This window comes from Delphinus delphis, chromosome 10 (assembly GCF_949987515.2).
Source record: "Delphinus delphis chromosome 10, mDelDel1.2, whole genome shotgun sequence".
NCBI classification, from domain to species: domain Eukaryota; kingdom Metazoa; phylum Chordata; class Mammalia; order Artiodactyla; family Delphinidae; genus Delphinus; species Delphinus delphis.
This window is the reverse complement of record NC_082692.2, coordinates 62,483,403-62,498,760: the sequence shown is the minus strand read 5'-3', so window position 1 is coordinate 62,498,760 and position 15,358 is coordinate 62,483,403. Positions and strand designations below refer to the sequence as shown.

Sequence of the window (15,358 nt, the reverse complement as noted above, 5' to 3'; positions counted from 1 at the left end):
AACCACTCTGCCACCAGGGAAGTCCCGTAAACACAGCCATTATTAAAAATTAAGTTATATGAACTAACAAATTATTTAAAACAGAGGTAGTCAATACTCAAAGCCCACCACTTCCTAATTATTTTCTACACTATTAGCTCTGTTCTTGAGGTTATCTGTATCATTGCATATGTGTGGTGGACGTTCTGTTTAACGGTGAGCTACTGCACTTCTCTCCCAACTCCATGTTCAGTGACACCATGTTGGTAGCTTGGAATCGGCTGTGGTGGGAATATTTACACCATAGAAATTGGTAAACCTACATATCAGAGCTCTTGCCGCAGAGAGCCAGTTGTTAGCCATCTGCCAGCCCACCACCACTAACGTCCACCCCCCTGCTTTGCTGGCTCCCTGGGCAAGCACACCCACCCAGGCCTGTTCTGTCCTCTCCTAGCAGCCACAGCAGCACATTGGGTCTTGTCAGGTTAGAGTTTTGTCAGATGGGGTTCAGGAAAGTGTAGGGATGTTACCAGGAGGCCTGAGGTGTTACTTAGTCCTGTTACAGGGATGCCTCCTTGTGCTACCCACAGCCCTATCCAGGGCCTCACAGCATGAACAGGCTCCCAGGGAGTCTGCCAGTGTGACTGGACAGAGGTGCTGGCCTGATCCCTGGGGGAGGGAATCGAAGAGGGGCCTTGCTTATGTCAAACCAACAAACACCAAGCCACCTCCTCTTCCAGGTAACAGGCTGGGCATCTCTCCAAGGTGCCCAGTGTCTGAAATGCGGCCACATAGCCAGGTACTGTCTAGGGAGAAGTCATTTATGAGAACAAGAACATGCCAGGCGGATGGCTAGAGGCAGCAACATGCCTTCTTTACTATTCGACAGCATTAAAAGGCAGCCCTCTCTGTGGGTCTCTGAGACTTATTTTGCCACAAATTTTAATTATCAGGAATATCATCATGACCTTGGAGTTGGTAAGGGAGGGATCTCTTAAAATGACATTAAAAAAAAAAAAACTAAAGGAGAAGACTAAGGTGAAAGATTGGTAAATTGGGACTTAATTAAAATTAAGAACGTCTGTTCATCAAAAGACACCACTGATAAAATAAAAAGGCAACTCACAGACTGAGAGAAGAAATCTGTAATACATAAAACTGACAAAGGACCCATATTCAGAATATATAAAGAACTATACAGACAAGCCATTTAAAAGCCGGCAAAAGACTTGAACAGGCACTCCATGAAAGAGGATATGCAAATGACCCAATCCGCCTATGGAAAGGTATGCAGCCTTATTAGCATTAGGGAAATTAATAGCCACAGCGAACTATCACTACACACCCACAAGACCGGGTGGAACTTTGAAAACAATGACAAGCGTTGGTGAGGATGCACAGCAACTGAAACCCTCGGGAGCGTAACCTGGTACTACCTCTCTGCAAACAGTTTGGCAATGTCTACTAAAGGTGCACACATACCTACCTGATGGCCCGGAGTTCCCAGCAATGAGTGGATTCATGCACCTAAGGACACGTACTAGGATGTTCAGTAACGCTTTATTCATCACAGTCCCAAACTGGAGACAACACAAACGTCCCTCAGCCATGAACTCGAGTATGTTCACACCTCAGAACCCTAGGGGGCAGGGATAAAGGACATCATACACGGCACACCAGAATGTGAGTAAATCCCACCGAGGAAGCCAGGCAGCAAAGAGCACATACTGCATGAGTTCAGTTTTGTAGAGGTCAGAGCAGCTGAAACTGACCTCTGGGATAGAAACCAGGATAGTGGGTTCCTCTGGGGAGGAGGTGAGGGGTAAACAGAAACACTGCCTAGAATTCGAAGTCTCAAAATCAAAATCGTCTCCCCTGCTGCATTGAGAACTTTTTCTCCTTTGCTTGTTGGAGGTAGGAAGGTCGAGGACAGGTGGTATGTCTGAGGAGCCCCTATCTTCCTCAGCACACCCCGCTTTCTCCTGTGCCGCTAGCCAGGCAGGAACTCCTGGGACGGTCCAACCAGGGGTTGAGCCACAGTGGTGATTTCATTTTGGCATCAACTAAGATTCCCACTGGCACCTCTGCTTTTCATCTCCTTTTAATTTTACTTATTTATCAAGTATTTTCTTAGCTCTTACTCTGTACCAGGTGCACTGTTCAAAGTATGTCATTAGTGTGTTATTCATTCAGCCTGTAGTAATGACTTCTTTGTTGAGCACTTAGTATGTGCCCGATAGTAAGCTAAATTCTCAATTAATTCTCACATGAACTCATGGAAGGGGAAAATATTTGTTCCCATTATAGATAAGGAAACAGAGGCTCAGAGAGGTTAAATGACTTGTACAAGGTCACACAGCCAAGTTGGTGGCAGAACTGAGATTCAAAGCCAGATCCTGCTTCACTCCCAAATCACCTGACTTAGTCGTTTCTAGCGACCTCCTTAAACCAAATCACCTGAGAGGCTGGTAGAACTATGAGGTTTCTTAGCCCCCACCTGCTCGAGCCTAGTGAACCAGAATCTCTGGCCCCAGGAGTAGAATCTCCCACAGTGGTTGTTCGAAACCTGATTCCTGGCCCCATCCTGCACTACAGAGCCAGACTCCCGGCCCTGCACACAGTAGGCACATACAACCTGTCTGTGAATGGAAGGAGATGGCTGCCTGGATCACTTCTCTTCCGCTGGAGGGGGGGGCGGGGAGTCCCTTGCTTCCTTCTGGTCTCTGGGTAAGTGTAAGTCCCCTCCTCTGGGAAGCCCTCCTTGACCACCCCAGCCTACCCCCCTGCCCCCAGAACTGCTAACCCCTTTGCCTTAGTTGCCTTCCTTGCCTCTCTCTGTCTTAAATATGGACTAGGGTAAACCATATGGAATTATCCTTTCTGTAGGTCAAAACTAGTTGAAAATGGGCTATTTCATCCAGTTCATTTAAGCAGTTCCCTTTACCAGAATGTTAGCTGCGGGAGGGCTGGGGATGTTTGTGGTGTTCACAGCCCTGTCCCCAGACAAAGCCTGGCACACAGTAGGCACTCTGTAAATGCTGGGTAGGTGCTCGAGGGAACCTGACCACTCCCAGGAGCTCCACAGCCGACGCACCAGACCCCACGTCGAGCTGGAGGGGCCCGGGCGCCATCCCGTACGGCGCAATCTCGGGTGCCTTCCCGGCCGCGGCGGCCCGGCGGCGGGGTGGGGCTCGCCGTCATCCATTTACCAGCCTCGCCCCTCCGACGCGAGCGCCGTTAATGAGATTAGCAATTAAAAAGCGGGCGAGCCGCCGCTGTAGAGGCGCGGGGCCATCCCCAGGCCGAGCCGGGCGGGACGGCGCTCCTGGCGGCCGCGCACCGAGCGCGCCGCGCGCCGAGCTCCGGGGCCATGGACGAAGCGCGGCCGCTGTGGGCCACCCCGCTGCAGTTCGTGTTCGCCTGCATCTCGTACGCCGTGGGCCTGGGCAACGTGTGGCGCTTCCCCTACCTGTGCCAGATGTACGGCGGAGGTGAGTGCCGGCGCCCGGGCTGCGCAGTCCCCTCGAGACCCCGCGGGGTCGCCTTCTGTGCCTAGTGGCCTGGGGGTGCGCGCTGGGGTTAGCCCCATATTGCGTGCCAGTAAACTGAGGCTCAGAGAACGAAGTGATTTGCCTAGAGTCACAGAGGCGGGAATCGGACCTAGGACATCTCGGTCCACAGCTGAAGCTGTTATCCAGAGCGCCTTCTCGAGCCCTCTGCAGCCCCGACCCCATCCCCGGGGCGGCCAAGCCCCCCAGCACGCCCTTGTCACCCTTGTTGGTCAGGCTGCGGCTCTGTGAGCAGTAGGAGGCACGGGGTGGGGGGTACACTATTTTCCTCCCTCGGGAGAAGAGATGGCAGGGGTCTGACAGCAGGAAATTGTCTTGTTCAACAGAAACTCATTATACAACTTTCAGATCAGAAACATTCCTGGCAGCATGATTTGAAACTCAGGATAAAAGGATTTTGAGCTATTTCTTTTTATCACAAGATTCACAAGATTTATCACAAGATTTTTTATCACAAGATTGATTTGGGTTTGGGACCACAGTGGGCAGGAAGGCTAATCACTCTATTGCAGTGTTGTTCGTTTGTTTTGGTTTTTTACAAATTTTTCCTCTGAAGCGTCACAGTGCGCTCACTAGACAGCAACGCACCCACACAGCATTCGCATACCTTCCAGGGAGCTGGAGACGCCTTCTATGACATGCCAGAGAACCTCAGTGAGGGTAAAGTGCTTTTTTGGAAGGCAAGGTGGCAATAGAGATTGAAGTCTCAGCATTAAAAAAATTTTTTTCTGAGTTATTCTATTTCTAGCACTCTACATAAAGAAAATAGTTCTGACAGACGGTAGACAGTAGAAGGATGGCCTCCATCTTTTAATAAGAGCCAGGCATGGGAAACCTCCTAAGCCCTCACCTAAAGGGGATTGGTTCCATCAATTATGGAACATGCACGCGGTGGTGCTCTTGGAAGCCATTAAGAAGGTTTTTCAAAAAATGTATTTCAGCATTTTTTCATGTTATACATTAAATGGAGGGAGGGAAGTCAGATTCAAAGCTGTATAAAATGGATGATCTCAATTATGTTTTAAAGTATGCAGAGAAAAGAGAATGAACAAAAACATACCAAAGAGAATAAAACAATAGTTATCTTTGGCTGTGTGTGTGTGTGTGTGTGTGTGTGTGTGTGTGTGTGTGTGTTGTGGTGTCTTCTGTACTCAGCGTGAGTGGTTTTTTCACCATAGAGGACAATGAAAGATGTTAGACCAAAGTATTTACTAGGTTTAACCTGTTCAAGAAGACCAACATAAAACACTACTCCCTCACTCTCACCCACCCCTCCCAGCTCAAAAAAAAAAAACTTGACAGAAGATTAATGTACAGTTTTTTAAAAAAAATAGTGCATTCTTAATCCTCTAACTCCTTTTTTTAATTTGAAAGGCATATATATATATATATATATATATATATCTCATAAGTATGTGAAGTACGTGTATTCCCATATGCTCCAACAGCTTCATAACTGACTTTTGTAAGAATTATTTGTCAGGATGAGATTTCCACATCATTCGGCATTCAGCACACCTACCCACGATACCGTTATCCTGCTACACATTTCCCAAACATGAGGCCAGGTGAGCCTTGCTGTCACATGACTATTTAATTCCTTATTTCTAACAACAGCATTACCTGAGTAGTCTGCAGGTGGACACTGTTAAGGTGGGGTAGTTCTGAGGTGGAATATAATTGACGCTCGAACAACATGGAGGTGAAGGGCGTCCATCCTGCACGCTGTTGAAAATCCCTGAAAATCTGCATATGACTAACAGTTGGCGCTCCGTATCCACAGTTCCTCCATATCTGCGGTTCAGCCCACTGGGGATTATATAGTATTGTAGTACTTACTACTGAAAAAAGTCTGCGTATAAGTGGACCCATGCAGTTCAAACCCAGTGTTGTTCAAGGGTCAACTGTATATATAAATTGCTAGGAAACGGCAAGACCTTCAACACCCAGGAAAAGAAAGAAGAAATCTTGTGCCTGGTACAGAGTATACTTAAGCTGATAGGTGGAAAGGTAGATGGATGGATGATGGTTGACCAGCAAATGGACACTGGGGAGAGGATGGATTGGTGGGTGGGTGGAGGGACGGACTCCATGGGTCCATGGATGGACAGATGGATGGGATGGATGGGTCCAGGATGGACAGATGTAGGTTAGGTGGGTGGCGTCCTCTCGGTCATAAGTGTCTACAGAACAAAGACCAAACAGCTTATCCTGGCTTGGTAAGGACTTGACCACCTAACACCTGCCCCTGTTTCCACCTCATTTCCTGTCACTGATCTTCCCGCAGCCCCCCTCCCTGCCAGCTGTTCTGAACAGTTGTCCATTAGTGAATGACCACTCTCTACCTCCACACTTTGCCCAAGCTATTCCTCCACTGGGATGCCACTGTTAGCCTGGGGCACTTTCAGCACCTGGGCAGAAGGCCTGCACTTTGTTCTAGAGTTTCTGTCGCCCACTAGCCCCGTCTCTGTGAAGTGGTGCGGTCAGAGGAGGCACCCAATGAATATTTGTTGCATGAAGAAGCCATGTCTGTTATGAAAAGCCGCAGAGTTCGTGAGGCAGGGGTGCTGGTGGTTTTCCCAAGCCTTTCACTGCCCAACAGTGTCACCTACATTAAGTGATTTCTGTTTACACTCCCGTTCTGTACCTGACAGGTAACAAACCGCATCATGAAAGGCCCCAGAGGGGCGTCTAACTTCCCTCTACACAGAGCCCTGGCTTCCACCACCCAGCCCCCCGCCAGCCAGCAAAGAGCTTGTTTATAAACCGCAGAGCCAGGCTGCGCCAAAATACTTCCCAGAATAAAAAGGATTAGGGGTCCGTGCTCCTTCCCATGAGGCTTCCTTCCTGCTCTGTGGGCCAGGCGGCACCAGGAATGTTAATTCTGAAGATTACATTCCAGGTGCCAGCACCTGACGCTAGAACAAAGGAAAGGCAGCTGAAGGAACTGCACAAAATCTGTGCTTGATAGTCAGCAGGCCTTGGAGACCAAGTCAAAGTCTAAGGCCGTGGTCGTTCAGGAAGAAATTGGGATGCAAATGTGTTGTATACCAACATGTGGAAAATGAGTGCACCTGCTGTTGACTTTTACATAAATGTGCTCAAATCATGGAAGAAACGTGGAAGAATGAGAACACTGATGTGGCTCATGGAAATGTGGACTTTTTTTCCCCTAAATTTTCTCTGTATGATATTTAACCCATAAAGAGGGGCAGTCAGAAGACACCTGACTAGGCAGTGGGACAATGACACTTTTCCTCAAAGCCCCTTCTGCTCCTCTCTGGTGCTTAGGTCATTGCATCTCAGACTTTGCCCACCGAAGCTTCTTGATAAACTACAGACTGCTGGCCCCGCCCCTAGAGATTCTGATTCGGAGAACTGTGGGGGAGGGCAGGATTCTGCATTGCTGACAAGCTCCTAAGTGATGCCAATGGATGCTGCTGGTCCATGGACCACACTTTAGAGGAATCCCCCACCCCAGACCACCAGCTGCTGGGAGGCAGGCGGTGGGGTGCCAATAATGTAGAACAACTGGCTTTTGGAGGGAGGAGCAGGACCTAATTTATAGCATTTGCTGATGACCATGGTGTAAATACTCTCACTGTGGCCAAGTTCAGACTAACCAGTGGAATGTCTGGGAATGTGGGGTTGGGAGGAGATGTGCAGCTCCTGAGAGCTGGTGTGAGCCAGCCCCGGCATGCCTGGAGCCACAGCCCTTCGGGGCAGCACCCAGCCTGGGACTGAGCCACACTAGGCCGGTCCACAGATGGACGGGTGGGCAGCACGACGGCTGCCCCCTTGTGTAGTGTGTGCACGTGTGTGTTGTGCTCAGTCTCTGGCCCTTGGTGTTTCTGCAGTGCTCCTGGATGGAACAGAAACCTGAGTTTCAGAGGTTGTAAAGTATCAAACACAATTTGTAAAGTAAGCTCAAGAGGCTGGGTCCCAGCCGTCAGAAAATGTCCCCGGGAGTGCCATATCTGCTGCTCATGCTGGGATTTCCAAATTCATTCCTGGTGACAGCCACACTCCTGGGCTCCTGACATGTGCCAGGCGCATGTAGGGTGGACACGGGACTGAGGCAGAGATGGGATGAGGGTTAGGTTGGGGTTAGGCTGGGCCTGTAATAAGGAAGAACCTTTATATTCTATCACAAGTTCATCAGTAAAGGGATGTTGCCTATAAGCTTAAATTATACATAATGGCCCATCTCTGGGAACCCTGGCGCCCAGGTAAGGAGCATTAAGCTAAAATACCTTTGTTTAGCTCACAGCAAACATCCTGACGAGGCTCACCTGTGAATGGCTGCATCCCCGCACCCCCCACCCCCCACCCCAGGCTGACCGGAACCAGGAAATGCTTGGCTTTACTCCCTCCCCTTTAGTATAAAAGACCCTGAATGCTAAGGCATTCATTAGGCAAGATGGTTCTCTGGGAGACCAATCCACCATCTTCTCAGTTTTCTGGCTTTCTGAGTAAAGTCACTATTCCTTCCCCCAGCAGCTCATCTCTAGATTTATTGGCCTGTCGTGCAGTACAAGCTTGGACTCGGTAACAAATTTTGGGTTGGGGAATTTTCCGGTAAGGCCCTAGCAGCTGCTGGAGACCACTTGTCCAGAGAATCTGCCCTTCAAAATTCCCCAAAGTGGCACTGGCTGCCCCAGTGCTAGGCAATTGGAACAAGGAATTGACATTTGGGAGCCGACGGGTTCCATACGGTAGGGTAAGTCACTCCGGTGTGTGCAGCCGGAAACTTTATTTCCTCTCCATTTGGGGCTTTTTCTCCAAAATAAGCCAGTTTGTTTTGTATTTGAGTGGGGTACCCTGTTGGAGAGAGGAAAGAGTTGTTGGACTTTTACCCGGTTCGTTTGCTTCTTTGGATGCTAGCGTTGGTATGTGCCATTTGTGCTTTGTTTGTTTTGAATTTCTGTCTTTAAAAATGGAGAATGTTTCAACTATCCCTAAAGAAAGCCCTCTGGGGCTTCCCTGGTGGCACAGTGGTTGAGAGTCCGCCTGCTGATGCAGGGGACGCGGGTTCGTGTCCCGGTCCGGGAATGATCCCACATGCCGCGGAGCGGCTAGGCCCGTGAGCCATGGCCGCTGAGTCTGCGCGTCCGGAGCCTGTGCTCCGCAACGGGATAGGCCGCAGCAGTGAGAGGCCCGCGTACCGCAAAAAAAAAAAAAAAAAAGTCCTCTGAGGTGTGTTTTGGATAAGTGATCTGATTACAGCCATGACCCATGAGTAGAAGATGATGATATTTTATTGTAACATTGTGTGGCCACAGTACTTGTTAGAAACTCCACAAGGGGTTTAGGCAGAGTTATCTTGGGACCCCGTGCACCGTATACTGCTACCCTTGCTGTGTTAATTACGTCGTTTGTGGTCTCCTGTGTCGTTGGTGTATGTAAAACCCCAAGACCAAACTTGAGGGTTTATTTAGATTTTCTGTTTGTTCTTTGGGTTTTTTGTTTCATTTTGTTTGGTACTCTTTCTCTATTTACAGCCAAATCAATTTTCTGATATTTAAAACTCTTAGTGCTGTCAGATGGAGGAAAGGAATAGAAAAGCGGGGGGGAAGACCTGTCTGTAGGACATTCCCAGGGAGAAGAGAAAGGTTTCACTTGGTTCCTAAAATCACCAAAAACCCCAGCCCAGAATTCCTCCCGGTTGGCTGATGCCAAGGCAAAAAGGCATCCTTTTAATTGTTAGAGATGATGAATTGCTATTTATGGTTTTATGGTGGCTTTTCTGTGAAGAAGTGGGGAAGAATGATGACATTCTTTACGTGCAAGTATTTGTGCTGTTACATCAGGGAAAATAAGAGAAAGAAAGGAATGAGAGTGAGGATAGGTTGCTTCAGACCTTAACTCCTCCAGCTGAGCTCGGGACTGCCCCTCCTTCTAGGGATCAACTAGAAAATCCTGTGTTAGTTCCTGGGGCACAGGGGCCTGGTATGGTATTGCCATCTAAGACCCGACAGGGCACCCAGTTGGGGTGAGGAGCTGCTCCCGGGGCAGGAGTTTCCCTTACCCCGTTATCTCATAGGGGGCCTAAATGCCAACAGCCAGCCAGCTGGGTTTCTCAGCCTTGTTTATTTGAAAAAATTGCAACCCTCCTTTATAGGGAGCGCTCCTACACCTGAACTCACTTGGCAGTACCAACAGCTGAACCAAATTGGAACCCAGTGAGGGAGGACTGCACTTATTAGAGCATTACTTATCAGTGCATCTTGGCAGGGCTTTGAAAAGGGGAGCCAAAGCAAAAAGAGGCTGAACAAAATTCAGCAAAAAAACAAATGAAGACCCCTCTGAATTCTTGGAGAAGATTTATCAGGCCTACAGACGTTATACTAATGCAGATCGTGTGGCCCCTGAAAATATTAGAATTGTAAATTTGACCTTTTTTACGGAGGGCAAAGTGCCTTATATCAGGAGAAAGTTGAAAAAATCAGAGGATTCATTTGAAATGAACCCTTCTCAATTGGTAGATGTTGCTTTTTAAAGTGTTCAACAGGGCTTCCCTGGTGGCGCAGTGGTTAAGACTCCACCTGCCAACGCAGGGGACACGGTTCGAGCCCTGGTCCGGGAAGATCCCACGTGCCGCAGAGCACCTAAGCCCATGCGCCACAACTACTGAGCCTGCGCTCTGCAGCCCGCTAGCCACAACTACTGAGCTTGGGAGCCACGACTACTGAAGCCTGCATGCCTAGAGCCCGTGCTTCGCAACAAGAGAAGCCACCGCAATGAGAAGCCCGTGCACTGCAATGAAGAGTAGCCCCCGCTTGCTGCAACTAGAGAAAGCCTGCATACAGCAACAAAGACCCAACACAGCCAAAAATAAATAAAATAAAATAAAATTAAGAAAAAAATAAAAGTGTTCAACAGGGAACAACAACAGAAGAAAGAAGATGCAAAATGAAACGCCACTTTTTTGGCAGTGGCATTGAATTCCCTGAAGGTGAGTAGTTGGGAGAGAGGTAAGTCACCGTTGAGGTGGGAACAGTGCACCTGCTGTAAGGAGGAGGAACATTGGAAAACAGGTTGCCCTAGGCTAAAACACAAGAAGAAAAACAGAGATGAGAGCCTCTCATACTATAGAAAGGAACACTGGTGAATGAAGAGGCCAGGGTCTCCCTTGGACTTGAGGTGCCTGATTCCCTACAGGAACCCCGGGTGAAATTGACAGTGGGGAATGAGATGATTAACTTTCTGATCGACCTCACCCTGAAGTTTTTCACCAGAACAGCTTGACATCCGAGTCCCACCAGAGCAGGCTTTAAGCCTACAGATGGTGCTCATGAAAACCCTAGGAAGGGAGACAGCTCTTCCCCCATGCTCCCCACCCTCCCCAGGTCAATGAAAAGGTAAGACCAGAAGTGTGTGCTAACGGCACCCCAGGGAGGGCCAGAAACACATGACCAACACGAATCCCATTAAAGGGTTGCTGGGAGGTGAGCGCCCTTGCCCGAGTGGTTAAAGGCACGGCCTGTCGCGGGCGCCGCTGGAGGGGCGCGGGCTCCGAGGGCACCATGAGACCCGAGGCAGCGGCCGGAGCCCGGGAGGCGCAGGGACGCATCTGTCACTGCCCTGGGGACGGTCCCCCGGGACCACCACTGCCACGACCGAGAGCCAAACACCATGGAGACCTTGGATCCTGACCCTCCAGGTTGCTGACCCCACCAGAACTGGAAGCCAGCTTGAGGCTGGGTATGACCAACAAACCTTTGGATCCCCATTTACCCATTTCTAAGCATCAAGAGTATCTGCAGAGTTCCGGGGAGAAGGTGCTGGCCAGTTTCCCCGTGCAAGCCACCATTCACTTCTATCACAATGAGTCCAATTCAGATGAGAAGGAGGAAGGAGCCCAGCCCTTCCGCCTTCAGTGTCAGGAGGCGCACGATGGCCCAGGAGGAAAGGGCAGAGACCGGCTGACAAACCCAGGATGGCAACCTGGAGGCTGCAGTGGCCTCAGTGGTAAGGGTTTGCTCTACCCCCCTGACTCTCCGGAGGATGCTGGGTACCCCTCATCCAAATAAGTCTGTCTCTCCTGCACCAGACCAACTCACATGTGCCCTATGGGACAACCCTTGGGGACAGACGCGGCAGGACACTTTGCATTTCAACTGGGTGTACAAGGACTTGACTTTCTCTGGCCAGCGCCCCACTCGTGGCAAGGACTCAGCTTTTACTAATCCTTCTCCTAGTGATTCTTTGTGCCTCATTTATACCTTTGAGAAAGGATTCTAGGACCAAGAGGTTTGCATCCACATGGATTGCTATCAGGCGGGGCCAACTTTCAAAGTATGTTCAGCAATGTCACTGTGCTGATCAAACAACAAATTATTCCATATCGATTAATAACCCACCCTCGCCTCTCACTTAACCTGAGACCCTTTATTTGGCTTTTTCCACTTTTGTAAAAATGATTCAGATATTGTCCAAGGCTGGTGTGGTTGCTTAGTGACATTCAGAAAAATAAAAACTTATTTATAAAAAGCACACAAACACACTGAATAATTTCCGTATAAGTAACACAAATAAAAAGATAAGGATCTGGGGGGGGACCATTCTGGATAAAAACACATGACGCTTGTCTAAGGGCTGTGTGTATGAATAGGGAGACGAGCTTTAACTCTTAGTTGGGGACCACTTGGGGCTTCCTACTTGACTAGAGTAACACTGTTTTCAATGAAAGTACCTAATGTAATATTATTTTCAGCTTTTTATACTTTGATGACCAAATGAGTGTATTTGTCAAGGCTTTTTACTTAACTATTTTACATGTTGTTGTCTTCCCCGTTTCTACTTGAAGTAAATATTTTGAGAGATTAAAAAAAAAAAAAGGGATGCTGGGACAATCTCCTCTGAGGCAAGAGAATCACTTCTTCCATTGATAGACTTGTCAAAATACCAGCCAGTGTATTCAGAAAAGGACAAGGTGAGGGCCCAAGAGTGGGGTTTCACTTGGACCACACCTCGGCTGGCTGGGAATGTAGTGCACAAGGAATTGTTTTGATCCCTGAGGCATCTTGGACACCGTGCTGCGGCACATTCATAATAGCGTCCGTTAGGGAGAGATGCCACCTTACAATGGATTCAAAAGTCAGGGGAGTTCCCAGGCGGTCCAGTGGTTAGGACTTGGTGCTTTCACTGCCAAGGGCACTAGTTCAGTCCCTGGTCGAGGAACTAAGATCCTGCAAGCCACTCAGCACAGCCATAGAAAAGAGAAAGCATATAATGGGGCCTAACCTACAAAAGACCATCCAGCAGGTCACTCAGAATTGCATGATTTGTGCTAAAAATAACCCAAAGGTGGCTATTGGACCTCCCCAGATGGGGACCCAACACAGGAACCCGCGCCACTGAGGACTGGACTCAAATGCTTTGAGCTGCAGGAAGTCAAGTCAGCTGAAATGCACAAAGGAAGCTTTGAGTAAAGCCCTTCCTGGGGACAGTGTGGGCCTCAGTGTGTCAAGAACGTGTCTGTCAAAGGTGTTTGTTGTGGCAATGTGGCTGATGACAGCAAGAATGACCCACCGATGGAAGCAGCTGGCTCCACAGCTCAAGGGGATTATCTTGAACCATCAAGGCCAAATCAGTGCTGCATGTGCACCTGTACCGAATTGTCACAGAGCTCACATTGCTTGCAAGTTTGCTGGGCTGAAGAAGATTGATCGTTTGGGGGACAAGCTGGAAGATCGCCCCCTTCTTAATCTGGGATGCTGCCATCATTGATATGGTTCCTGGAAAGCCCATGTGTGTTGAGAGCTTCTCTGACTCTCCTCCTCTGGGCCATTTTGCTGTTTGTGACATGAGAGACAGTTACTTTGGGTGTCATCAAAGCAGTGGGCAAAAAGTCAGCTGGAGCTGGCAGGGTCACCAAGTCTGCCCAGAAAGCTCAGAAGGCTAAGTGAATATTATTCCCCGATACCTGCCACCCGAGTCTTAATCAGTGGTGGAAGGATGGTCTCAGAACCGCTTGTCCTAATTGACCATTTAAGTTTAATAGTAAAAGACTGGTTAATGATAACAGTGCATCATAAAACCTTCAGAAGGAAAGGAGAATGTTTTGTGGACCATTTGTTTTTGTGTGTGGCAGTGTAAGGTTCTTAGTTTTTAAACTCAGTTCTCTTTAATTGGTTAAAGCCCTCCTTGAGGAAATTATCCCCTGATTTGGATTAAGGCATTGGAACTACATTCATCCTGGAGACCACAATCAACAGGGAAAACTGAGAAAGTGAATACTAATTTGACTTGGGATAAGGCCTTACCAGTTGCCCTGCTGTGAATCAGTGGCTCCCAGAAGCAGGCTTAAATAAGTTCCTTTGAAATGTTGTGTGGTAGGGCTTTTTTGAGGTATAAATTTTGAGGGCTTTTGAGGGCTTTTTTTTGGTATAAAATGTGATGGGTTGAGGTTCATTGTTTCTGCATATGGATGTTCAGTGTTCCAGCATAATTTGTTGAGAAAGTGATCACAGAGCAGATCCATTGGGATTGTGTGTGTGTTTGGATGGTTGGGCAGTGGGAGGGGTGATAGAAGTTACTGAAGGGCAGCGCTAAGGAACCCATCTGGGCACCAGGCCTTGAATGTCCAACCTTCCCACAGGCAGTGGACCATCGAGCAGGCTCTGTGAAAGAGAAAACCCTTCCGTGGACCTTGCCAGGCCTCCTGTGGCTACTGTTTAACATCTTGGGTGAAAATAATCTTTTCTTATAACCACTGAGGGTTCGAATGCTGCTCCAGGCAGGTTGTGCCAACGCAACCTATATTGATGGGTATATGGTGGGTGGGAGCCCCTGACAGCCTCGTGGACCCCTTGCTGTTGAGAGGAGCCGGGTAAGATGCTGCAACACCTCCTTGCTGGGCAGGAAGGGAGCAGGGTCTGGCAGAGTCTTCAAAGCAGGGTCCAGAAATGAGGGGGCAGGATTCGTTGTAGTCCTTGATGTAAGCAGGGAGGACGAAGCTGGGAGCGCGGAGGTCTGGTGATGTGGGGCCCGCTCTCCCGAGCACACGCCGGCACCTTTCTCTCCGTCGTGAGAGGGCCTTGCGGGGGCTCTGCTTGGCCTTGGTGCCAGCCATTCTCCTTCTGGGATTTCTGTCCCGAGGAAATAATCAAACACGTGGACCAGGCTTTGTTTAGGACGGCAGAAAACTGGCAACAGCCTAAGTGCCTGAGGACTGATGTGATGAAAGACATTCTAGGCTCATTCTCCCAGTGGAATGTTGTGCAGCTTCTTAAGGGGTGATGGGAAGGTATACGGTGTGGTCGAGAGAACGACGGTGAGATCCTGTTGGGAGAGAAAAGTGGGTTATAGGACAGTACATATGTACAATGGAGGCATTTTTGTAAATATTAGATGTTCCTGTGAACATACGTATCGTGTTGTTTACCTTAATACTTCCAGAGGCAGTTCCTTCTGTAACCAGCCTTTAATCCCTGCAGCTGTAGAGTCAGGGTTTTCTTTTAATCAGAAGTCCTGCCCTCCTCTCCCAGTGAACCGTTTTTCAGGTCCACTGCCAAGGAGCTAGGAGCTGGGGGAGGGATGTCCGAGGGGCTGCAGAGGAGGGGGCGGGACCAGCAGGAGAAGCAGTGGGGCAGCCGGGGTGGGGGACGCCCCCGCAGGCTGCCGTCTCTGTCCATGTGTCTGGCAGTGGGGGGCCTTTTGTAGCTCCGTTCACACGTCCTGGCTCCCCACTCTCACCGAGGGCCATTGTCTGCAGGTGGTTCCTTGGGAACCAGTGGGTTTAAAATTTGAACTAGTCATAATACCCTTTATTAAAATGAAAACTTAGGCTGAAGGCCACCGTATAA

General features: G+C 49.0%; 1 protein-coding gene and 1 pseudogene across 2 annotated transcripts in view; both read left to right on the top strand.

Moving 5' to 3' along the window:
* Positions 1-3,349: 3,349 nt before the first annotated feature.
* Positions 3,350-15,358, top strand: part of SLC6A20 (solute carrier family 6 member 20) — a 39,321-nt gene continuing 27,312 nt past the window's right edge. For both annotated transcript variants that reach the window (XM_060022335.1, XM_060022334.1), the window contains exon 1: positions 3,350-3,470. In XM_060022335.1, the coding sequence (XP_059878318.1) occupies positions 3,350-3,470 (121 nt within the window). The remainder of the gene's footprint in view (positions 3,471-15,358) is intronic.
* LOC132431648 (protein ripply3 pseudogene) lies at positions 11,075-11,581 on the top strand (annotated as a pseudogene).